We start from the raw sequence: 24281 nt of genomic DNA on the forward strand, positions 1-24281 counted from the left end.
CTAAGACAAAAAATTAAGATTTGGAAGCTAGGTCGAGACGCATCAATGTACGAATTACTGGCATTCCAGAGTCCACAGATATCCAAAACATGGAAAAGTACATTGAAGCCATGCTGAAAGAACTGTTTGGGGAAGAGTTGTCAGCCATGTTCCTCATAGAACAAGCGCATCGCTCTCTCTGCCCAAGACCGCCGCCGGGGACACCACCACGCCCTATCCTTGCCAGGGTTTTAAACTATCAAGATTGTGATATGATATTGCGACTAGCCAGAGAACGTGGTTCTACGCAATACCAAGGTAATGTCATATCCCTGTATCCTGATTTTACAATGCAGGTCCAGGCAGCACGCAGAGAGTTTCTCCCGGCAAAGAGACTGCTACAACAATCAGGCACCAAGTACGCATTGACATACCCAGCCAAGCTCAAAATACACGGAAACAGCAAACCTACGATTTTCACGGACGCCAAAGCCGCCCTGCACTACGTAAAGCAAGTCGTCAAAGCACACCGTTCGCAGAGATCACATGTATTGCTGCAGTATGGACATTACCATACGAATAACTATTTGTCGCTCTCAGGAGTGAGTAAACAGAGCTCCGAACATTGTTCTAGAATGCTTGGGTGGCGGGGGGAGGCGGGTGCAGAGTGTTGGATTTTGTCGCTAAACGTTTAAAGGCAAATAAGTTTTGTGATAGCTAGCAAGCAAGGCCACCCTGCAGTAAGTGGCAGGGGTGTAAGCCGGTGACCCCACGTACGCCCAGGGAATAATTCCCAAATATCCCAGGCGACTAGGTGTATAACTGTTTTGGGGGGTTTCATTGGGATGTATACACAACCTGATTGGGAGGTTAGTGTGTGAGGTGGGGTTTGTTAATTGTTACCTTTTACCGCCACAAACTGCCAGACTGTTACTGTTGTCACATAACAGGGAGCCAACGAGTCCAGACCAAAGCCAACTGACTGTTGCTGCATAAACACGTTTTAGGCTCCTAGTTATAGTAGGAGTAGTTTCTTACCTGTAACTCCAGTTCTGTAGTGGGGGTATCTGTTATGGTCATAATCTTGTGAATAGTCCCGCCCATGTGCGTGGACCCCGGAGCAATCAAAAATAATCTCTTAAACTGTCTTCATTGCATTCCTGCATAGACACTTAAGAGAAAATTAAAGACAATAATGCCGCCTGTACCTACAAGGCTACACTGTCCAGTACTTCAACTAGAAATGCCAAGGATATAACACCAATAACACATTTAACACAATCTGTCAAGTTTCACCCATAGAGAAACTTTCCTCCCCTCACCAAATCCTTGGAATAATAGAGAGGAAGGTAAGGACAGACAAGCCTCCATAGGCTGCCATTATGTGTCTGGAAAAGGGATACCGTGCCTTTAAGGAACTCTCTAGAGACCCTCGGTATCCCAGCATGCACAGCCCCTTCCTTTTACTTTCAGTTCTTTTTGAAGGTGCATAAAGCAAGGCCTGTAGCATACATCACAGTACCATTTTCTCCACCGGGGAGGAGGGCGGGCGCTTATGACTATAACAGAGATACCCCCACTACAGAACTGGAGTTACAGGTAAGAAACTACTCCTTCTGTAGTAGGGGATCTCTGGGTATAGTCATAATCTAGTGAATAGAATGGCAAGCCCATCCAAAAACAACCCGGCGGTGGAGAAAAATAGACAACACCACTATTGTGTGAACAAATTCCGCAGCGAAGCCTGCACAACCTGAGCATCTGGCATCTGAGTCCAGACAGTAATGCTTAGCAAAGGTGTGGACCGACTTCCAGGTGGCCGCCCTGCAGATCTCTGCAATGGGAACATTTCGAAGCAAAGCTGTTGTAGCTGCTTTGCCCCTTTGCCCCTGGTAGAATGAGCCTTAGGCTTACCCCCTAAGGTCTTCGCTTTCTGATAATAGAGCTGGATACATGACACAATCCACCTAGAGATGGACTGTTTCGAAGTAGCCAGACCAGTCCTAACCGACCCATGGTTGACAAATAATTGGTCGGATCTACGAATACCCTAGGTCTTATCCAGATAGAATTTCAACACCCTTCTTACATCCAGGGAATGAAGAGACCGTTCCGCTGGAGTGGAAGGATTCTGGAAAAATTTTGGTAAAGTTATAGTCTGATTAACATGAAAATCAGAAATCACCTTGGGAAGGAACTTAGGGTGAGTACGCATAACAACCTTAGCAGCATGAAATACAGTATAAGGTTCCTGGCAACACAATGCCTGAATTTCACTCACCCTGCGGGCCGATGTAATGGCCACGAGGAACGCCGCCTTCCAAGACAGGTGTTGCAGTGAAGCCTTATGAATAGGCTCGAAAGGTTCCTTCATCAGCCTGGACAGCACCACATTCAGTTCCCATGAAGGTGAAGGAAGCCGAACAGGAGGGAACACCTTCTTCAACCCTTCCAAAAAATCCTTAATCACAGGAATCTGGAAGAAGGATGTCTGCGAAGGGCATTTTCTGTAAGCAGTCAATGCAGCCAGATGAACCTTAATGGAATGGAAATTAAGGCAAGACTGAGCTAGATGCAGAAGGTATGGAAGGATAACATCCTCCTTGCAGGTCGTCGGATCATAGTTCTTAGACATGCACCAGATGCAGAATCTCTTCCACTTGTAAGCATAAGAGGTCCTAGTAGATGCCCCCTTAGCCTCCTTCAATATGTCCATGCAATCCTCAGGAAGATTCAAGTGGCCATATTGCACTATCTCAGGAGCCATGCCGCCAAACTCAACGATGAGAGGTTGGGGTGCACCATCTGCCCCCCGAACTTCGTGAGAAGGTCCGGCCGACACGGCAGCCGCCGATGAGGTAGGATCGACCGGTGAAGCAGGTCCGTGAACCACCACTGTCTGGGCCATTCCGGCGCAATGAGGATCATCCGCGCCCGGGATCGGACCAGCTTGATGAGCACAGCCGGAATCAGGGGAATGGGTGGAAAAGCGTACAGAAAGCTGTTCGACCAGCTGATCCATAACGCATTCCCTAGAGTCCCCGGCTGGTAATACCTCGAGGCGAAGTCGCGGCATTTGCTGTTTTCGGCGAATAAATCCACTTCTGGAGTGCCCCACATGGCGAAGATGTCGTCGAGCACCTCGTCGTTTATGACCCACTCGTGGTTTTCGTGAAGCAACCGGCTGAGGGCGTCCGCCTGAACATGCTGCACACCTGGCAGATGAGTTGCCGTTATCGTCAGTCCTCTGGCCAACAGCCAGTGCCAGATCGCCTGCGCTTCCTGTGACAGTGTGCGCGATCTCGAGCCCCCCTGCTTGTTGAGGTAATACATCGTGGTCGTATTGTCCGTCTGCACAAGCAAGGAGTTGGTCTGGAAGGACGGATGAAAGGCCTTCAGTGCCAAGTGAACAGCTCTGAGTTCCAGGAAATGATGTGATACGTGGCCTCTGTCGGAGACCACGTTCCCTGGATCTGTAGATGGTCTGAATGCGCTACCCAGCCCAGGAGAGACGCATCCGTAACGATAGTCTGAGTCGGGATGTCCTTATGGAAAGGAACCCCTCTGAGGAGATTCTCTGCTGAGCACCACCATCTCAGGGACTGTTGGGCGTGAAGAGACAACTGAATCCGGTCGTCCCAACACCCTTTCCTCTGGTCCCACTGGTCCTCCAAACATTCCTGCAGCGGCCTCATGTGTAGGCGCGCGTGCGGAGTGAGGAAGATACAAGAGGCCATCGATCCCAGTAGAGAAGACACCGTACTCACTGTTGTAGATGGAGCAGCTATGAGAGCCTGAGCCTTCCGAAGGATGGATAAGCGTCTCTCCTCCAAAGGAGACACGCTTGCCGACAGCGTATTGATGGAGGCTCCCAAGTCCTGCAGGCACTGCACAGGAATCGGGACAGACTTGGACAGGTTTATGTGCAACCCCAGACGGTTCAACAGGACAGACGTCCTGTTGAAGTGCAATTGCCCTTCCTGGAAGGTGGAGGCTTTGATCAACCAATCTTCCAGGTACGGGTAGACAAACACCTTGTTCTTTCTCAGGTCAAGACGATGATTTACTGCTTCCATCGTATCTTCGATTGACTGAAGATTCCTTTGCATGCCAGTAGTGTAGACTCCAGAGTGGGAGGGTGATCAGTTGGGCATCTGCCTCTGAATCCGACGCTGCCTTCTGCGCACCTTTTGATGATTTGCGTGCCTCACAAGTAAGACGCGGCTGCGACTTGTCTGTGCGCCCCATGATTATACTCGGACCCCTCTGCCTGTGTATTTGCCCGGAGGGACTATGGTGCGTGTGTGATGTTTGGGGGGTACAGTTATTTCACAAGGAGCCTGCAACTAGCAGCAGCTCAGGTCAGAGCTCCGAACACCCCGATGCAGTCTTGCACAAAAGAACTCCAGGGCCTCTGGTAGGCTCAACAGTAGCATCGTCCGGTTGTCCCCGGCCACAGCACCCCAGAAGCATTTACCACCTTCAAAGCAGCTCACACCAGTTTTATCCGCATAGGCCCTCCATGCACTTCAGTAACTGGTTGAAAGTTCCAGTAAGGCGTGTACAATTAAGGCCTCAATATAGCAGCTGACTACAGAGCAATTACCCCATTTCATCCAGAGATAGAGGGAGCCCCTTTCTTTTTTTTTTTTTGAAAACATATTTTATTTTAAGTTGGTGGAGAAAGAAAGGACATAAGTCACAACATAATGCATCACATCATACATTACAAAGCCTGGCAACAGTCATCCCCACGCCGAATATGACCAAGCCTGAGCCAGCTCCCAACCGGGGACATCAGGGCGCCCAAGCCGTATGGGTATAGTGTCCATCCTGTGAATGCCGAATTTTTAATACATAAGAATAATAAGTCCATGACACTGAAAATGTAAGGTACAAAGGAAATCATCCCCCCCCAGACAGAGCTACCACCATCGAGCCGACCCCATCAGCTATTAAATTCGGTAATGCGTAGGACCAACGTAGAGGTCTCTCAGATGCCAGCATGTGTGGGTGCAGGGCTCTGAAAACCAGAAACCACTGCTACATCCCTGAACAGGAACCAGCGGGCGCACCGTCCACGGGGACATGTTCAAAAGCACCAGGGAGTCAGAGCACTAAGGCCAAAAGGTAAATGAAGCCAATGGAGACCTACAGCAGCTACAATAACAACACCAAACACCCCCCACCACCCCCAACTTGCGCAACCGTCCATTGAGTTCATACCATCACACAATTTAGAAGGCATGAGTAATATAGAAAAATAAAGCCACCAAACCACCCTCATCCCCGGCTCCCACTTCCCCCCCAGCCCTCCTTACCCAAGCACATCCCCCCCCTCAACAGGACATCGTGGTCACCTCCCAGGGATATCAGCAGGCACAGTTGGGGCATCCAACCACAACCCCCTATAGTCGGCCCACCTCTTCCATATGTTATAATGTTTGCACAGGCAACCACGGGCCTGGAAGATGGGCTGCTCCAGCCCCATATTAAAATCGAGGCCAGTTTTCCAGAGCGTTAGGGGCGGAGACTGGGCATCCTTCCATTTCCTCGCGATATCTCGCTTCGCCAAGGTGAGCCCCAGGAGCAAGAGGTGACGCTTATAGACATTGCCCCCAACGCCCTCCATGACATGCAGAAGAGCGAGCTGGGGCGTCCGCGGGAGCTCCCAACCCAGGACCTCCGCTAGGCAAGAGAACACCCCCCTCCAAAACCGATCTAAAACTGGACACGTCCACACCGTGTGTAAAAACGTGCCGTCCTCCCGTCCACATCGCAGGCATTCAGGGGAGGCCACCATACCCGCTCGCCATAGCCGGGCCCTCGTAAAGTAGACCCTATGTAGATATTTAAACTGTATCAGGCGAAGACACATGGCTATTGCCGCCCCCGCGGAGCAGCCAACGCCTCCCTCCAGTCCTCCTCCTCGAGAGCGCCGACATCAGCCTCCCAGGTCCGTCTCAGATCGTCGAGGGTTGGCGCACTGTGGGTGACCAAAGATTGATATATCTTCGATATTTTCTTGGTTTCCAGGTCGCCCATGAATACCATGGCCTCCAGGGGGCTAAACTCCGGGAACGTGGTTACTCCCTCCAGAAAGGGGGACAGTGCGTGTCGGAGCTGCAGGTAGCGGAAGAATTGGGTCTTTGGCATGCCAAATTCCCGCTGAAGGTCCGTGAAGGACTTGAGGGTCCCTTGCCGGAGTACATTACCCAGAGCCGAAACCCAGATGGCGTCCCATCCCCCAAAGCCTTGGAGTGCCGCCAGCTCCGGCAGACGGCCATTATGCCACAACGGGGTTTCCCCCGTAAGGGTATTCCACCACCCCATGCGCTTCAGCGATTGCCTCCAAATGCGTAAGATCAGTTGCGTGCCCGGCGGCAGCGCCCGTAATAAAGACGCCGAGTACAGAAGTGTATGAAGGGAGTGCGGGTCCATCAGGCCACGCTCCAGCGCATAGGCCGGATCCCCCCTGTCCCCATACCACAAGTCAGAACATCAGAGGTTGCCAATCCTCCGCAGTAGGTGGAGAGGAAGCATTTACTGAGTGCCACCCGCACCACACCCCCGGCCCATAGAAAGGGCCCCAGTGCGGAGTTAACCTGTTGGAACCATTTGGGCGCTATCAGATACGGATGATTCTGAAGTTGATAGAGCAACCGGGGAAGGGCGACCATTTTAAATATAGCCGACCGGCCGTAGATAGTAAGTGGCATGCGCGACCATAGTTTCATGTCGGTCCGGGCTCACTCCCACACCGGCGCCAGGTTTCTCTCCCACGCCAACTCCGGCCTGTCAGTTAGGAACACCCCCAGGTACCGGAGACCGCCCTCTGCTCGCTGCAAGGTGGAGGCCCAGGGACCCACCAACCCGGGGTCACCCAGGACCCATAAGGTGGACTTCCAGGGATTCATATACAGCCCGGAGGATTCCCCGAAGATGCGCATGATCTCCAGGATCCTCGGGCCCGACCTATCCACATCAGTGAAGAAAAAGAGGACATCGTCGGCGTACAGCGTGATCCTGTCCGATATCCCAGGTGCCCACTCTAGCCCCGTCAACTGCGCATCCATGCGCACCCAGGCCGCCAGCGGTTCCATTGCTAGGGCGAAGAGATAGGGCGACAGCGGGCAGCCCTATCTGGTTCCATGCTGCACCGAGAACCTTGATGAAATAGCCTCGGCAACCCTCACCGAAGCCGTCAAGTCGGTATAGAGGAGAGGGAGCCCCTTTCTGATGCAATGTCACAAAGCAACTTTTAGGATCTCCTCAGGCCTCCCCCGCTGAGCCACTCCCGCAATGCACCCACCGCGCACCAACCAGTGGCCCGCCATAGCTCGCAGGCTGCAACCCCCTCCCAGGTCTACACCCGCTTCCGCAGCTGCAGCCTGAGCTGAGCCGCGTCCCACTCACCACAGCCGGCGCCGACGGGCATCAGCAAGTGCAAGCAGGGTCCGATCCGGGGCCGCAGGGAGATCAGGTCCTGCAGGGTCCGCCACTCACAGACCGCAGGCACTCTCTCCGTCAGGGCCCAGCAGCAGCAGACGACACACAGCCTTCACGACCACCGATCGTGACACGTTTGGACGCAGATCCCCTTTCAGTCAAGAGCAAGTTCCAGATTCCCTGTTTCAGTGACAAGGTGAGCTGGGATTCCCTCACTGTATTTCAGCTCGCGGCAGGCAAGACTCAAATGCGGGGCCGCGCTGCAGCCGCCATTTTCCTCCGCGAGTCCTCTGAAGAAGTCAGGCTGCCATTCACTCACCCAGCGAGGCTTGGAGGCTCAATCCTTCGTGAAATCATGCCTAAGGTATGCACGACTCCCAACAGGTACAAAAGGGACCCTGATGTAGCAAGTATGAGGCGGATAATTAACGGATGGTCGCTCGGCCGGGCAGAGCCTCACTAGGGTGCGGCCATCTTGCCGTGCGCCCTCTAGCGCCCCCCCTTGCACAGAGTCCTTGACTTCACCTCTGCCCAGTTTGCTGCAGTACCACATGGTGGTGGTGGTGTCCATGAGCACCTGTACCAGCCTTACCTTGATGGATAGCAGTGATGCTTTCAGAGCCAAGCAGGTGGCCCTCAGCTCCAGATGACTGATACGCAGTCAAGATTCTGCAGGAGACCAGAGGCCTCTGATCTCCACCTCTCTCAGGTGGCAGCTTCAGCCCAGAAGCAATGCATCAGTCACCACTGTCAACTCTGTGCGGGGAAGGGAGAATGGTCTGCTGCTGACGCCATCAAGGTCCAGCAACCACCACTGCAGATCTTTTGAAGTGTCCTCTGAAATCTGAACGTTTGTGGAGAAGTGTGGCTCAATGGTTAGAGCGGCAGACCCTGAAGCAGAGGTCTGGCCCGGGACCAGGGTTCAATTCACGCCTCGGCGGGTCTTGGGCTCAATTTCCTCGGACCTGATCATTCTCGCCTCGGTGCCTATTCTAATCATGGGCCCCACTCTGCAACTCTGGGCAATAGCTTGCTTAATCTCCACAACAGCCCCAACAGCGCTGGGATGCCTGGCTTCACCTTGGGGGTGCCCAGGAGTGGACATCTCACAGGGAGAAGCCAGGAAGGGTTCCACAGCGGTATGCGTACAGCGCCAGGAAACCCCAGTTGGGGTATAAGTGCGCTTTACAAGTACAAATTCATTTCATTCCATTTCATTTGAGGAGGTCCCCTTGATGTTGAGCTCACAGGGGCTTCAGATCCAACTGCAGAGCTCGCATATGCAAACTCACATGCTCGACCAGCAGGATGCAGGAGGCTATCAGTCCCAGCAGCCTCAGGGTTGACCTCACTGAAATCCAGGGATTAGGCAGAAAGATCAATATTGTAGTCTGAATGTCTTGTACTCTTTTTCCAGGGGTAAGGCACGAAACTTAACAGTGTCACGAATGGCTCAACTGAAGGGGAGCATCTGAGAAGGAGTCAGGGTTAACTTCGGTACGTTCATAATGAACCCCAAAGATTACAATAGGTCGCGGTACTATGGAGGTGGCCATTGACTGCTTAGGCGACCCCACCTGTAACAGTCAGTCATCGAAGAAGGGTGCTGCCACCACTCTCATTTTCATGAAAACCTGAGGGGCACTGGTGAGACCGAAGAAGGCACAGCAAACTAATAATTCTCTTCTCCCACCATGAACCTCAGGTCTGGCCAGCAGGATGGGAATATGGAAATAAAAATACTCCAAATCCAACGTCACCATCCGATCTCCAGGATCGAAAGCAGACATAACCTGGGCTTGGGTGAGCATTTTGAACTTCTTCTGGAGGAAGGCATTTAAAGGGCACAAGTCTAAAATAGGCCAAAGACCCAAGTCTTTTGTGGGCACCAGAAATTAGCAGGGACAACCATACCTTACTTTCATCACAGGCACCCTTTTAACAGCCCCTTTGGCAAATAGGGCCTTAACTTCCTGTCGCAAAATGTTTTGAAATGGTACTCCGTAAGTCATTGGGTGGAAGATGCAGCGGCGAAGAAAGGAAGGTTAAGGCATAACCTTTGCAGACAATATGCATAACCCACCTGTCTGACGTGATCTCTAGCCAATCTGGATAGAATCAGTGGATTCTGCCTCCCACAGTGTGTTTGTGACCCAGTAAGTGTAAACTGAAGAGGCTTGGCAGGTCGGCCTGCAGGGAGGTGAAGGACTGGGCAGCACGCTGAACTTGGCTGCAGGGGCAGCGGGCACGAAGTCCTCCCCAGCTCAACTGTTGAACTGTTGGGTTCCCTGCTGTAGAGGGGGGGGGATGCTTGGCTTGAAGCCATGAAAGGAATGCTAAAATTGTTGCTGGCGAGGCTGGGTAGCGCTACTCTCCTTAAAATGTTCCAGGGCAGAATCAGCCTTGTCCCCCAAATACGTGAGTGCCATCGAACGGCATGTCCATCAGGGAGGACTGGGTGTCAACCAAGAACCTAGTTGATAGTAGCCATGCATGGCGATGAATGGCAACAATGGTGCCAATAACCCGTCCAATGGAGTCGATGGTGTCCAAGCCACAACAAATTGTGAACTTGGCCATATCACCACTATCCTGAATGACCAGTGACGGAACAGAGCGAAGGACTTTAGGAACACCTGGGTGTACTTGCACCACTGAGTCCCAGAGGACAGGAGTATAGTGACCCAGCAAAAAGGAGGCATTAACTGATCGCAGGGTCAAACTGGCTGAGAAGAGGTATTTTTCACATGTCTTCACTTGTTTCGATGCTCTGTCAGGGTGAGTGGTTGGAAAATTGTTAGGGACGGTCCGGCTGATGTAGGCCTGAACCACGAGGCTCTTGGTAGAATGGTGCCGGAATAAAAACGATGTCGCCGGGAGCAGAGCGATGGAATCTGTCAATTTGCTGGTTAATCGGAGCACCAGTAAAAGGCTTAGCCCAAGCCCTAGCAGGACATCTATCAACACCTGATTAAAAGGTAGGAGTAGCGCATAAGCAGTCTGACCATGCTTCAGGACTTCTGTTAGGACATTTGCTTTTACCTCTATTGTGGAGAGGTAAAGGTTAAGGGCTTTGACCACCTTATGCCTAACCGTGGCAAAGGATGTAGATTCGTCCATGGCTAGGCCACGAGGAGAGAAAATGGCGAACACTGGGGAAATGTCCAGCTCACTAGCACCTTGCAAATCTGCATAGCAGTTTTCATTGGCATAGAAATGAGTGAACTCACCAACTTGGTCAAGATCATTATCCAAGTCCGTTCCAAAAAGAGGGTGTAAACAGTATTGTCTTCCTTGTGGTAGGTAGGGAGAGTGCAGAAACCTCCACCAGATTCGGTTGGGACAAAGGTCAAATTCACACATGCTTCGAGACAGCGTTTGAGAGGAATGGCATGAAGGAGCGAACTCTGCTTTGACTTTCCAACTTTCTTACTTACCTGAACAAGCTTAGGACTTGGAGCCGGACTTGGACTGGTCCTGGCCCGGAGTCTTTTTCTGCTTGGTGATATAAAGTTTTGCCTTGCATTACCTGAAGGCCTTCGGTTTCATCGACCTGAAGTCTCTGTAGGTCTTGGAGTCATGACTCAACCCCAGACACCACAGGCAAAGGTGGTGGGGATCGATAACAGACACCTGTTTGTGACAATCCTTATAGGGCTTAAATCCTGTCTTGGGGGGTGACACCCATGGCATACTATTGAAAATGTATTGAAAAAAGTTGAAAAAGTAGTCTCTGAAAGAAGAGAGGTGTTCCAGATTCATGTCTAGAGGGATGAAAAGAAAGGAACAGACGTCTGTGTGCAGGAGTGGTGCATTTAAAGGCTCTGCATGACACTTCTGGATCAGAACAATGTCACTGCAGTGCCACACGCCACCATCTAGAGCGGACAGGTACTAGAAGAATATTTTCCAGATCCAGTCGGATGCCTGGGCAATTTTCAAAAGGTGATGAATCTGCAAATAGCAAATCTTTATCAGAAATTACAGTACACACTAGCATCTGGACATCAAACTACCATATTGGATTATTCACTCTGCAAATTTAGGTTCTCACTTCAGGCAACCAGTGCATCCCACAATCTGGTAAAACCTCTTCAACCTCCTTACTACACTGCCTGCCAATAGACAGCACTTAAAATTCTTTAGTGGTTCACAACTGTGAGCTACGGTGACCATTCACAATGCTTTTTCCATTAGTGACTGTGGGGAGAAGGTATGTTGATCAGTTACTAACTAGATCTATCTGCAGAAGGTAGAGAATAGGTACTACATCTCTGATTTTCTGGAAAGCAAGAGATGTTTTTGTTATGACTAACTATAGGCTGTCACCTCACTGGACTTGAACATTGTTCACTGTAGGCGAAATGTACAACTGTCTCTGTTCTTCCAGTTCCCAAAGTTTTATAGATGCATTTAATTTTCATTTTCAAAATATAAGAAAATGTTAACTAGACGGATTACGTTCAAGGTGAAGTTACCGTTGAAGGGGTTGTTGTTGGTACGGATACGGTCAGCAACTGCACCATCAAGTTCACGTTTTTTCACGCACTGAATACCCAAATTCTGGAAGCTGGGAAAGAAAGGAAACAAAGAAAACGTAAATCATTTTATTTTAAACTTCAGCCCTCATATTTATCAGGGTCTCAAGTAGCAGAAATGGGAACTACTACCTTCTTAGTGATTCTGCTACTCTTAGTCAGTATATTTCAAAATTACAAACCTAAATGACAGGGAAAGAAAAAAAAGTCTAAGAGAGGCTGTCAATTTAAAATATTGTGCGATAAACAAGAGCCCACCTCTCTCCAGTCAGGTATCACGACTGCCCATGCAGCACAAATCTTAACAGCCCATGCTTTGGGTGGCAGAAGCCTAGCAAATGATTAAAGAAGGTGATGAATGAGTGCAGAAACACAATGAGTGTTCTTATTCTTTACCAGATAGTGCGGATCTGCCTCAAGCACATGGTTGATTATCTGATTTCACAAACTCAAAAGTAAGGGGGAAAATTCAGATTCAAATAGGCTATGCGTAACACTATAGCTAAAAACTACAACTTTGCAGAAATAGGTTTTCAGAAGGCATGCAGAACAACACGTATGGCTGCTCTTCAAATATCTACTACAGGTACATGTATTTGAAAAGCCTCAGCTTTAATTCTGGTAGACTGACAATGATTTCTCAGTGGCGGTAGAACCCCATCCCATTGGTTTCATAATCTTTGCACGTAAGCAAGACTAACTTACCTGGAAAAACTACCCTTTGTTACTTTGTTGTCAGAGGTAGAGTTAAAACCATCAAAGGAGATTAGTATATAGAGTGACTACCCTATGGTAAGTTATTTATTGACTATTTCAAGTTTCTAAAATACTACTTTTAGTGTAAAGTATTCTCAAGTTAGGGAAGAAAAAAAGTCCTGGCTAGAAAACTGACTGATTTCCTGGTTCAGATGACATTTTGACAGAACCTTTGGAATAATAATATAGGGAACGTTCTCAGCACCACTTTGTCTATACCGAAAATAAAATATGGCTCACACAAAGACAAACTTCAAGCTCTCAAATCCTTATTTTCTAAATCGATCGTGAATGTCAAGGCCTTAGTCAAGAGGCCACTGTCACAAGTTATTATAGGTTCAAATAGTAGGTTCATTAAAGTAAGATAATTAAACTCCAGCCCAGTGTAGATACCGATCTTGTTTTGTATTCTTCTTTCACTGTAAAGAACAAATGTGGCAGGTGTTACTTCAGAGCATCAGATCTCAATGATAAAGGGAGATAAACCACTATAAAGCAATCCATTGATGCCAAAGTCTCTATAGAATTGTCCCCATACAGTTTGACCCTCATTGTAATAATTCACACAGTATTGGGAAGCCAGACTTGGGCGCCTGGTTGGATGGTAAAGCGTGAAAAATGTGAAGCAGTATATTGGAGCTGTGGCAAGCTGTGCCTTGTGGGTAAGTCAGAGTTTTACATTAAGGACAAATACAAATGCTCCCTAGCTGCTTCATTGTTTAAAGAGAAGACATCCGCAGATGTGTGCAAGAGTTTACAAGGGTTCCTGAATTGCTAAAGGCGTTATAAATCCTAGGATAGCATCTTGAGCAGGCTGGTTTAGGCAGAAGGCATTAACCCAAGGACAAAAGCAAACTATTCTACTGAAATCTACTGCAGAATTATTGGTAGCACACAAGAGCAATGCTATAAAATATTGCACAGGCACAGAGGGCGAGAGTATCTTAACACAAGGTTTTGGCTCCTTGCATTCTTTGGCGAGGCACATAAGTCGATTAGTGGTGTGCCCCAATGGTGGAAACAGTGATTGAACCCTTGTGGGTTTATCTACCACTAGTGCATTTTCTAGGGACTCCTGCTGAGATCATCTGCAAAGCCAGTGAACATCCCTGGGAGATGTTGCCAGTAAGGAGACTGGATGTGTATAGCCCAATGCCAAATCTGCTGCATGAGCCCTTATTGTTTCAGCCAGTGCATTCAAACTGTTTCTGTTTGCAATACATTGCCATTCTGGAGAATACGTGGCAGAATAGCTTAACGAGCTAGTTGATCGCCATGGGTTCCAAAACACTGACATAGAGGAACCCTTGCTGTGTGCACCAAGGATCAGGAATCATGAGGAGTAACATGTGAGAACACCAACCGACAAGGGGGCATCTATATTGATGGTCCCTTGTTACTGTGGGTTGAAAACTACTTGCCCAGTTATAGGTTCTTTGCATTACACCTTTGCAGTTTGTGTGAAACACTGGATTTCACCAACAATAGACCCTTCCAATCCTCAGCTGCTTGGGATCACTGTCTTGATCGATGTTTTTTAAGCAGTTACATGTGTTAGCTGGTGTGCGACACGAAATCAATGCTAGAGTCTGCTTTCATATCCGTTTCATGACCATACTAAGGTAGATGCAACGATTGGCCAAGGGGAAGCAGTCTTGAAATAAATGGACTCTCTTTGGGCTGGTGTAGGCGTTGTCTGCCACTGTACTGAGTGTAGCTCAGAAGAAAGCTTGTGTTTTTTGGAGATGAATGTGTGATAGTTTTCACATTGACTGTGAACCCTAACTATGCAACAAAATTGGGGGCGTGGCTACGCAGGCGAACGAAATGGCCGCCTGACTGTAGAGCTCCGCCGGGCGAGAAATGAACGGGGCCGTTCGCAAGTGATCCGGCGCTGCGCTGGGGTCGGATTATGCCTGCAACTGATCCCTGAAGCCACCTGATGCAGCCTGCCTAGTCTGGAGGACGGGGGACGACGTGAAAGGTCGGAACAGCTGAGAGGTGCTGAGGCCGGCTGTGCCTCGCGGGCCATTACATTGCAGCTCCGGAGCGCCTGGTGAGTCTCCTGATTGCCCCCTTGCTGTCCCCCTCGGCCCTGGGGCCGCTGTTGTGCTCTCCCAGGTCCGCTGCTCGGCCCCGGTGGTGTCCGTGGGTGGAGGTGCGGCCCCTCGGGGCGCGACCGGCACTTGCGGCCTGGTCCGGCCTTGGGAGCCGGGGCCTCGATTTTCGGGGACTGCCCGGGAAGTGCGGCGGCGAGCGGGGAGCGCGGGCGGCGGGCTCCGGGGTTGGGGGGTGATTGGCGAGGGGTGTGGCCGGCGGGCTATTGGGCGCTCTGCGGACGGCCTGGCATCGCTGCATTCGGTGGGGGCCTGCCACCTTTGCCCCCACCGCTACCGTGCACCCCAGACCTGCGCCTGTCCCCCTGCAGACCCAGGACTTACAAACTCTCCTGCACTCCTGCTGATGCGGTGGCCTTGATTATCGGACGCCTGTGCAACTCCTCGTGGCCGGCGCTGGCTGCATGACCTGCGGGACCTCGCCCATTTGTGCTGCTTTTGCCTCGAGGCCTTGCCTACCTGGTCCCCCCACTACACCACCATTGGCTGCCTGTCTTGGCGGGCCCCTTGATCCGCCGGCTGCTGCCGAGTGGTTGCCGCGGCCACCTGCTGACCCTACTTCTTGACCTCTGGCACATTATTCCAGCCGGATTCATACCCTGCCGTCCTGTGTGCAACTGCCTTGGCGACTCGTGGGCTCCTGCAGCGTGACTCAGCCCTGGGGCGGAGGAACAACGAGTACCCCTAATCCTCTGGTCCCGACCTGACCGCCTTGCTGCTGGGGTACCCTGTCACTGTGCTTGACTCTCTGGGTGTCGCTGTAGTCGTAGAGTCCTGTGCCACTGGTGATTTGTCCGACGTTGCTTCCAACATGGTGAAGAAGGATGTTACCCAGAGACTTACCTTCAGTTCAGCGCCCGTCCGTGCTTCTGCGGTTTCGCCGGCAGCGGAGGCGGACACTGGGGGCCAGGTGGCGGCGAGAGACACTGCGGGTATGGTCGCTGAGATGATGGGTGAGATGCGGGCTGGATTCAAGGCCTTGGATTCTCGCTTTGATACCCTCGAAAAGAAAATGGCGGACATGGGCGCGACGATCCAACTGCACGATAGGCGCCTGGACCTGGCGGAATCCAGAGTTTCCGACATCGAGGATGGAGCTGCGTCGACGCTGAAAAGGTTGGAACGAGTGGAGAAGATCCTTAAAGACGTCGCAATTAAGAACGAGGATTTAGAAGCGCGCAGTAGGCGCAATAATATCCGAATAATTGGCGTGGCGGAGACAACAGCTACCGGACGCTTTGACACTTTTGTGGAACACCTCCTGATCGAACTTTTTGGCCGAGACACGTTTACCGCTGGCTTCGTGGTTGAACGCGCACACAGATCGCTGGGGCCCCGACCTAACCCTGGCCTGCCGCCCCGGCCCATTATTGCCAGGCTCATGAACTTCAGGGACAGAGATGCGGCGCTGAAGGCTGCCAGGGAGGCGGGCGAGGTTCGGTGGCAGGGAGATGTGCTCTCTTTCTACCCGGACTTCACCATCATGGTCCAAGATGCGCGCCGTAAGTACACTGGTGTCAAGGCTGCATTGCGCAAACTGGGGTTGCGCTATGGTATGCTGTATCCTGCCAGGCTCAGGGTGGACGTGGATGGCAGGTTTCGCATTTTTGACTCCCCTGCGGAGGCACAGGAATTTTGTCGAGCCTACAAAAACAGAGGGTCTCCTCGAAAATCAGATGATGCTCAACGGTCTCCGCCACGCACTGACTCGCAGGCTAGTGCTGACCTGTTTAATGAAACCGGACAGGGTTGACTTATCTCCTCCCCATCTTTTTGTGCCAGGCTGTTTGCCTCAGTATTCTGCATCTGACAATACTGTTATTTTTTTTTGCAGTGCTTTTTCATAAATGCTGACAATTGAACGTTGCCCCAGTTGTGGTTCTCGCATGGCGGAGCGTCGCCTACCCCCATGGCGCGAGCCGTATTGTACTTTTCTCTAACGTTGTCTTTATTTTACAGGTACATTAGTGGACAACTGTTGTTGTTTGTTGCTCTAGATTGTCTCCGGAGGGGTGGGATTAGCCTCCTTGGGCTTAAGGAGTGGCTGGGTGGTGGGTGGTTGGGATGGGTTTGTTTATGCTTTGGTTCTGTTGTTTGTGCATACGCACTGTTTTTCTATTTGAGTGATGCCTATTTTGCGGGAGGGAGCTGGCGGATCCGCACACACATGTTTTCTTACGATTCCACCGAGTTTGAATGGCTAAATTAGGGCAGCAGTCTGGTCCTTCCAGACTTACCTCCATGTCTTGGAATGTCCGGGGTTTAAATGACACGAGGAAAAGGCGACAAGTTCTAAACTATGCAGCGCGACATGGGGTGGATGTCTTATTTCTGCAGGAGACACACCTAGTGGGTGCTGACTCTTCCTCCTTTGCGAAAAGCTGGGGCACGCACAGATTTTTTTCTAGCTATAGCAGATATGCAAGGGGGGTTGCGATCTTGATACATCGACGCGTTCCATTCGTGCTCTCAGACAGTGTATTAGATGTAGATGGCAGGTATGTTGTGGTTACGGGGGTGCTTCAGGGCTTTAAGGTCACCTTTGTTGGAGTTTATGGCCCCAATTCAGACTCCCCTGCCTTCTTCCAGGGTCTCCAGGATGTTCTGCTGCGATTAGACACTGATATGATGATAATGGGGGGTGACTTTAACCTGCTCATGACCCCTGCCAGAGACAGCACCTCCTCTTCCCCGGATTGTAAGCCCTGCTCCCGTGCTGTGCTGGCGGATGTGTGCGCTCACTACTCACTGATTGACATTGAGGCCCGTTTACACTCCACCGCACCCATCTACACCCACCACTCGGGGTATCACAACACTAGTACCAGAATAGACTACTGGCTCCTTTCCCCAGGGGTGGCCGGTTGGGTAAGTGACCATTTGACACTCCCGCGCACTCTGTCTGATACTCTCCCATAGTGCTGACCCTGCTGATCCCCAGGTTGGGAGGGTATGAGAGACAATGGCGTTTTCCTGGCAAGGCGTTATCTGACCCGGTCTTCAAGGAAGACATTCGTATTGCCATAGAGGAGTATTTTGAGTTCAACGAGGGCACAGTGGACACTTGGGCTACATTGTGGGAGGGATTCAAGGCCACTATTAGGGGGGTTTGCATCAACAAACATGTAGGGGCTTTGCGCGACATCCGTGCCTCCCTGACCCGTATTGAGAAGGACATTGCTGCATTGGACACTAACACGCTCACTGACACGGATGGTGGGGTAGAGGCGAAAAGGTTGACACTACTGCAAGAATTCAGAGACACTGCAGACAGGGAACTGGCATATCTCTGCACACAACACTCGGCTAGGCAATATGGTGAAGGTGACAGGCCTGGCAAGCTCTTGGCCCATTTGCTTCGTCCCCCCCGCCAGGCTTCATTTATCTCTGACATGGTAGATGATCTAGGTGTTCGTCATCAGACCACCCCTGCCATTTGCGATGCCTTCCTATCCTACTACAAGGAATTGTACACCTCTGGTCTGTCGGCTGACTGTCGCGACCCTGGCCCCTATATTAACGAAATCTCTATGGTGTTCCTGGAAAAACATATGCAGGAATTTCTGGCGATGCCTATTGAACCGGACAGCGTTGTGGAAGCCATTGATGCGTTAAAGGGCTCCTCGGCGCCGGGTCTGGATGGCTTTTCGGCTGACTTTTATAAGGAGTACAAGGAGGAACTGGTACCTCGCCTGATCGAGGTGTATGCGGAGTCACTCGAGACGGGGATTCTGCCGCCCACATTGCGGGAGGCAGTTATCATCTTACTTCCCAAACCGGGTCGGGACCCCACTAGGTGCGGTTCCTACAGGCCCCTTTCCCTACTCAATCTTGACTATAAGATTTTGGCGAAAGTCCTTGCCACTCGACTATCTTTACTTATGGAATCTATCATTTCGCCAGCCCAGTCCGGATTCGTTCCCCATAGATCCACCTCCTTTAATCTGCGGACGCTGTTTTCTGTCCTTCACAAGATTGAGCCAGATACGCCGGCAGCTGCGGTGTTTCTAGACGCCGAGAAGGCATTTGACTCCTTAGAATGGTCGTTTTTTCTGTCTGTCATGCACCGCATGGGCATGCCGTCCTTGTTTGTCTCCACGGTCGAGCTGCTTTATACTGCCCCCAGAGCGAGGCTGCGCCTTAATGGCACGCTCTCTGATAGCTTCCCTCTTTCCCGGGGAACCAGACAGGGATGTCCCCTGTCCCCCCTGTTATATATCCTGGCCATGGACCCCTTGGTACGACACTTTCAGGAGCTCCACCTGCACCGCGGGCTCCAGTTCCGGACGGGCCCGTTACTCATCTCCCTTTACGCTGATGATACCATTCTATATGTCAGGTCTCCGGAGACCAACCTGTCGCCTTTGCTGCTTGAGGTGGAACGCTTTGGGAGGTACTCCGGCCTTCGTATTAATTGGCATAAATCTGAGATCTTTCCGCTCACCCCCTCCACTGCCCGCTGGGACTGCCCGTTCCCGCTGGAATGGAATACTGAATCGGTGAAATATCTGGGTATCCACATTCATCTAGACACGGTATCCATGATTCGTCTTAATTACGGACAGGCGTTAGACTTTCTGGAGGATAATATTACACGTTGGATTCGCCTCCCTATCTCGATGGCCGGCCGTATCGCCATAATTAAAATGATTATACTTCCCCGTTTTCTGTATTTATTTAATAACATACCGATCCCGCTCACTCGAATCTTTTTCACCCAACTCCGCTCATTGTTGTTGCGTTTAGTGTGGGGGGATAAGAATCCGCGAGTTTCTTGGCGCATCTTAACGCTGCCTTATGAAAGGGGTGGCTTTGGAGTGCCAGACTTTTATATTTACTACCTAGTCGCGCAGTGCGCCTATGCGCATCCTTGGTTCCATCCGGACGCTCGGATCCCGTATTTGAGACCTGAAGCGGACTTGGTACTACCACTTACCCTCAACTCGATCTTGCCCAGAGGCTTACCACGTGACCCACTTGACATACAAACTGTGTCCACTACATCATGGGCCTGGATGCAGTTGCGTAGACTGCTCCAGCTGGACGTACTGTACTCCCCGGCTCTTCCATTACCTAACCCTCACTGGCTCCCCATCACTGCGGAGGCGGTGGTCTGCAGAACGCTGTCCAAATACCAGCTCACCACAATAGGGGATCTGTTCCCGGACGGACATGTTTTTTCTGTGTCCGAGGATCCACGGTTCACGGACCGGACGTTTATGGATTCCTTTGTCCTGACCAGGATGAGGTCCATGCTTAGAGCGCAGTTTCCATCGTTCCCATTGCCGCCGGATGAAATGGCAGCACTGACTTTCCTACTCCAGTCGCAAACGGGAGCCCATATGGTCTCCAGGTTGTATGGACTTTGTGTGGCGGCCCTCCCGGCTTCGGATGCGAAGGTTTGTGCGGCGTGGGAACTTGATTTGGGTGGCCCCATCACGGATGCCCAATGGGATGCCTGTTGCCGCTCCACTAAAGAGGTCTCTGTCAACAGTAGACATAAGCTAATTCATTTCAAATTTTTGAGGCGACTATACTTCACACCGGCGCTGGCCCACAGAATCGACCCAAACAGACCTCATCACTGCCCTAAATGCAAAGCTCCCCATGCCGATTTTGCACATCTGCTCACATGGACCTGTCCGAAATTGCACACCTACTGGCTACAGGTACACCACATCTTGGGAGACATTCTAGAGTGCGAATTGCAACATAAGCCGGAGATTGCACTGCTTGGCTATGTCGCTGAGTTCCCCCGGACCACGCGTAAGCTTGCCGCCATAGGTTTCTTGCTGGCGAAAAGGGAAATTGCTTTACTTTGGGGGTCCAGGCGAATCCCTGATTCCACGACTTGGATGCGCAGCCTTGCCCAATGCAATACCAATAGTGTGGAATACTCCACCCAGATCCCTACAGCCTCACGCCCAATCGACATCTGGGGCCCATACCGACAGTATATTAGCAAGATTACACGGGATACACACTCCCAGGCTGCTAGCTCTATTGTCCCAGAAGGGGTGGGCTAGGTGATTTTAGCCGAACTGCCAGTGCGCTGCCTATTGAGGTATGCAGGGCTTAGCGTCCACACACTACTGAAGTGGGTTATGCGTGAGCTGCTGATTTTGGACTGTATGCTGGTTGGGTCCGGGACGTCTCCCTCTTCAGTTCCCTTACACACCTTGCCCCGGCTGGAGTGGTTGCTTCACCCTAGTCTTTACACTTGTCGTTTTACCTACCCTCGTCTGCCTATGCCTCTGGTTATGCCATCTTACTAGTCAATAGGTGTATTGCTTGCCGCTCTCTCTGTCACGAAGGCTCACTTGTTTTCGTTTTGTTTGTAGAAGGTTTTATCTCTTTGTGCCATCTTTCCGCGTGTGCAATTTTCCTTCAGATATGGAAAAGTGAAAATAAGATTTTAGAATGTGTTACACTGCTTGTAATGTCATTGGTCTAGTCATCCATTTACTTCCTTTGTATAATGAACGTTAACGTTTTCATTGTCAACAATTTACTGTGTACTTGTATGCTTGCACGGACCAATCTGATGCTAATAAAGAGATTTAAAAAAAAAAAAAAAAAATGTAAAGGATGCAGGTGTAACTTACTCGATGTGAGAGGAGAACAGTAAAATGTAATGTACATAATAAAAAAACTACTTGTCAGCTAAAACGAAATAAATCTCATTACTGCCACCTAAAAAAAAAAAAAAAAAAACTATGCAACAAAATTGTTTGCGGAGGATGAGCAAGGAATTTTGCCACAGTGCTCCCCTTTAAAATCATTTGTTCAAGTATGGGAACACATGACTGCAACTGCGCCGGATTATACATTGCCACAAACGCCAGATGTTTGGTGAACACCAAGGGGGCGCCAAGACACCTCTGGGCATTTGTGCACTCAATAAATCATATTACCAAAACATTTAGAGGGCTTGCATGTGCTGCAGTACGCGTTCATGCACCTGCGTCACTGTATTGCCCACATATCTCAGATTACAACTGCAAGTCAGGACATAAATCAGATGATCAGTTTTGAAAGTGTACGTGCCCTCAATTTTTCTAGCATCATTATTAAAGGATGTATGGTATTCTTTTAAATTTATGCCCGTGGTGCAAGCTTTGCACCCTGTGCATTTACGGCACCTGTGTCCCCTGGCTCTTTCTGATAACCAACTACCAGATCTACTGATTTCCGGGCTGGTTTTGACCAATTTGTCTCTCATTGATACTGCTCTGTGGTATGCAATTTGGAGATTTTGGGGCACCAATGACCCTATTATTGGGTCAGATTGAATGATGTGCTAATTCTCTCTCATTAAATGTCTTATTTCTTGGCCTTGATTGCTGTAAGTGGTTATCATTCTCACCGTTCCTTTCGTTTGCTGTTTCTTTTTGGGGTTAAAATAGATTTTTTTCTCTTGTCAAAGTTTTAGCTTTTTTTGTGATGCTCTCAGGACCCTTTCATTGTAGCCTCTAGATTTAAATCTGTCGATTATTTCTTCCATATACATACACACATACATACATATATATCTATATTCGTTTTACACTACCACAAGGCCTACCTCTCCCATAGGATAACATTGGGTTACCTTATTACAATTAATACATTATAAATTGTGTGAGAGCCAATAGGAATGCCATGTTTACCATTAAAGAAGGTTTTAAATTGCAATTCCTCAAATACTAAAGTCACAATGCTGAAAATTCAATTTTTAGAAAACTGGAATTATGTGGTCATAACAATTTGGTGCCTGTCGCTTGTTCCTGGGTCACATGACTAGGTGTAGTTGGCAGCTAACCACTGTGTATTCTTCCCAGGCAGTCTCACAAGAGGGTTTAGGTGTTGGCAGGATGCGCCATATGGCTTAATTCTTCTTTGGGGGGGGGGAGGGGGGGGGGGAGCTCTCCCCTACCACACTTGCACTTCAAAACACTAACGCACAGATGACTTCACACTAGCCTATTGTGTGTCCACACCGATTAGGACCAAGCCAGGGAGGCAGGAAATTCCACACACCTCTGTAGAAGCTGCTCCCACTTCAAAGTGGACACCAGGTATAAAAAGAAGACCATCAGACCCACTATTCAGTACACTCCTGGACGTGTGGATACTACAGAAGGACGCCCTACTACCCTGCTGCTTGAGGCCTGCTCTGCTTGCTGAAAAGGAAGACTGGATCTGCACCATTCATCCTAGGGGGCTTAAGTGGTTTCGAGGAGTCAGCTGACGGACTTCCTGTTATGAGCTACAGGGACACCACAAGCATCTATTTCAGCAGGTCTAGGTTTGACCTGCTGAAATGTCACGAATCTTGGGTTATTTAACACATCTGTTAATTATCAGATGTGTTACATAAAACCAAACTCTTAATTCTGTCTTGTGAGTAAACAGGGGTTTTATGCATGGGATGGAATTTAACAAGCTACTCATAATTAGGCCCAGAGTGTACTGTGCATAGCAAAGGGAGCACAAGACATAGAAAATAATATATACAATCATAGCTGTAGTCCAGGGAGGAAAGTGGGTGCATTTGAATCCACATCACTACACATTACAAATGGTTATAGGGTACGTAAAGTTTTCCATTTATAGCATGTATGGCTTCAGTTACAGATGCGCTGCACAAATTATAAAACCATCCATGTCCAAAGCTGTAGCTAGCGAGCAGATGATGCAGATGGTTTAACCCCTTCGACGCTGATGACGAGCTGGGCTCGTCATGAGGTAGCCTCCTGCTACGCTGATGACGAGCCCAGCTCGTCACGTAACATGCGCTTTCGCATATCTCAGCGTGCGAGCGGAATTCCGCCCGCACGCATGCGGTTAAAACAGTGGTATTACTAATTAGCAAACTAAAGTTTCCTGAAGTGAAAGAAGAAAACCTACACTATTGCTTCGTGAATGTATGTGGTGTTGACCAAGTAGCAGTCTTGTATTTATCCATTAAAAGAGGAATACCTAAAAAGGATTGGATTGCACCCTTTTATGTGTAGAGTGGGGAATGGAGGCAAGGGGAGTGTATGCTTAGTATAGCCAATGAATTGGTCATGGCCAATGAAGTAATCAGCTCTGAAGAAATGAACACCAAGGATGTTGAGGCACTCACGACAAGGAAGTCGTTATGACAGTTGGAGCTTCACAAATAGTGCTCACGCCCATTGGACAGAGGTATGTCAAGGGGGTTATGAAGGGCCCTAGTATGGGTACAAAAAAATATCGCCACATTAGCTTGGATATAAAAAAACAAACTACATTACCATAAGATTTTCAGCCGCCTGCTGAAAGGAAAAGATCCAAGTGTACTGGCTACAATTTAAACAATTATTTAAAATTTAGCACGGATCCCTAGCTTGACAATGGGAAATATCGAAAGCAGGTATGTCTTTGATAGAGGTAATGCTAAAGATACTATATGACCCCACAAACTGCATTACTCATA

At 49.8% G+C, this 24281-nt stretch overlaps 1 protein-coding gene across 4 annotated transcripts in view; it reads right to left on the reverse strand.

Moving 5' to 3' along the window:
• The window catches only part of RELA (RELA proto-oncogene, NF-kB subunit), a 186164-nt gene that overhangs the window by 34184 nt on the left and 127699 nt on the right, over positions 1–24281 (reverse strand). For all 4 annotated transcript variants that reach the window (XM_078660705.1, XM_078660706.1, XM_078660708.1 and 1 more), the window contains exon 6: positions 11907–11998. In XM_078660705.1, the coding sequence (XP_078516831.1) occupies positions 11907–11998 (92 nt within the window). The remainder of the gene's footprint in view (positions 1–11906; positions 11999–24281) is intronic.

Source organism: Lissotriton helveticus, chromosome 9, assembly GCF_964261635.1.
Source record: "Lissotriton helveticus chromosome 9, aLisHel1.1, whole genome shotgun sequence".
Classification (NCBI taxonomy): domain Eukaryota; kingdom Metazoa; phylum Chordata; class Amphibia; order Caudata; family Salamandridae; genus Lissotriton; species Lissotriton helveticus.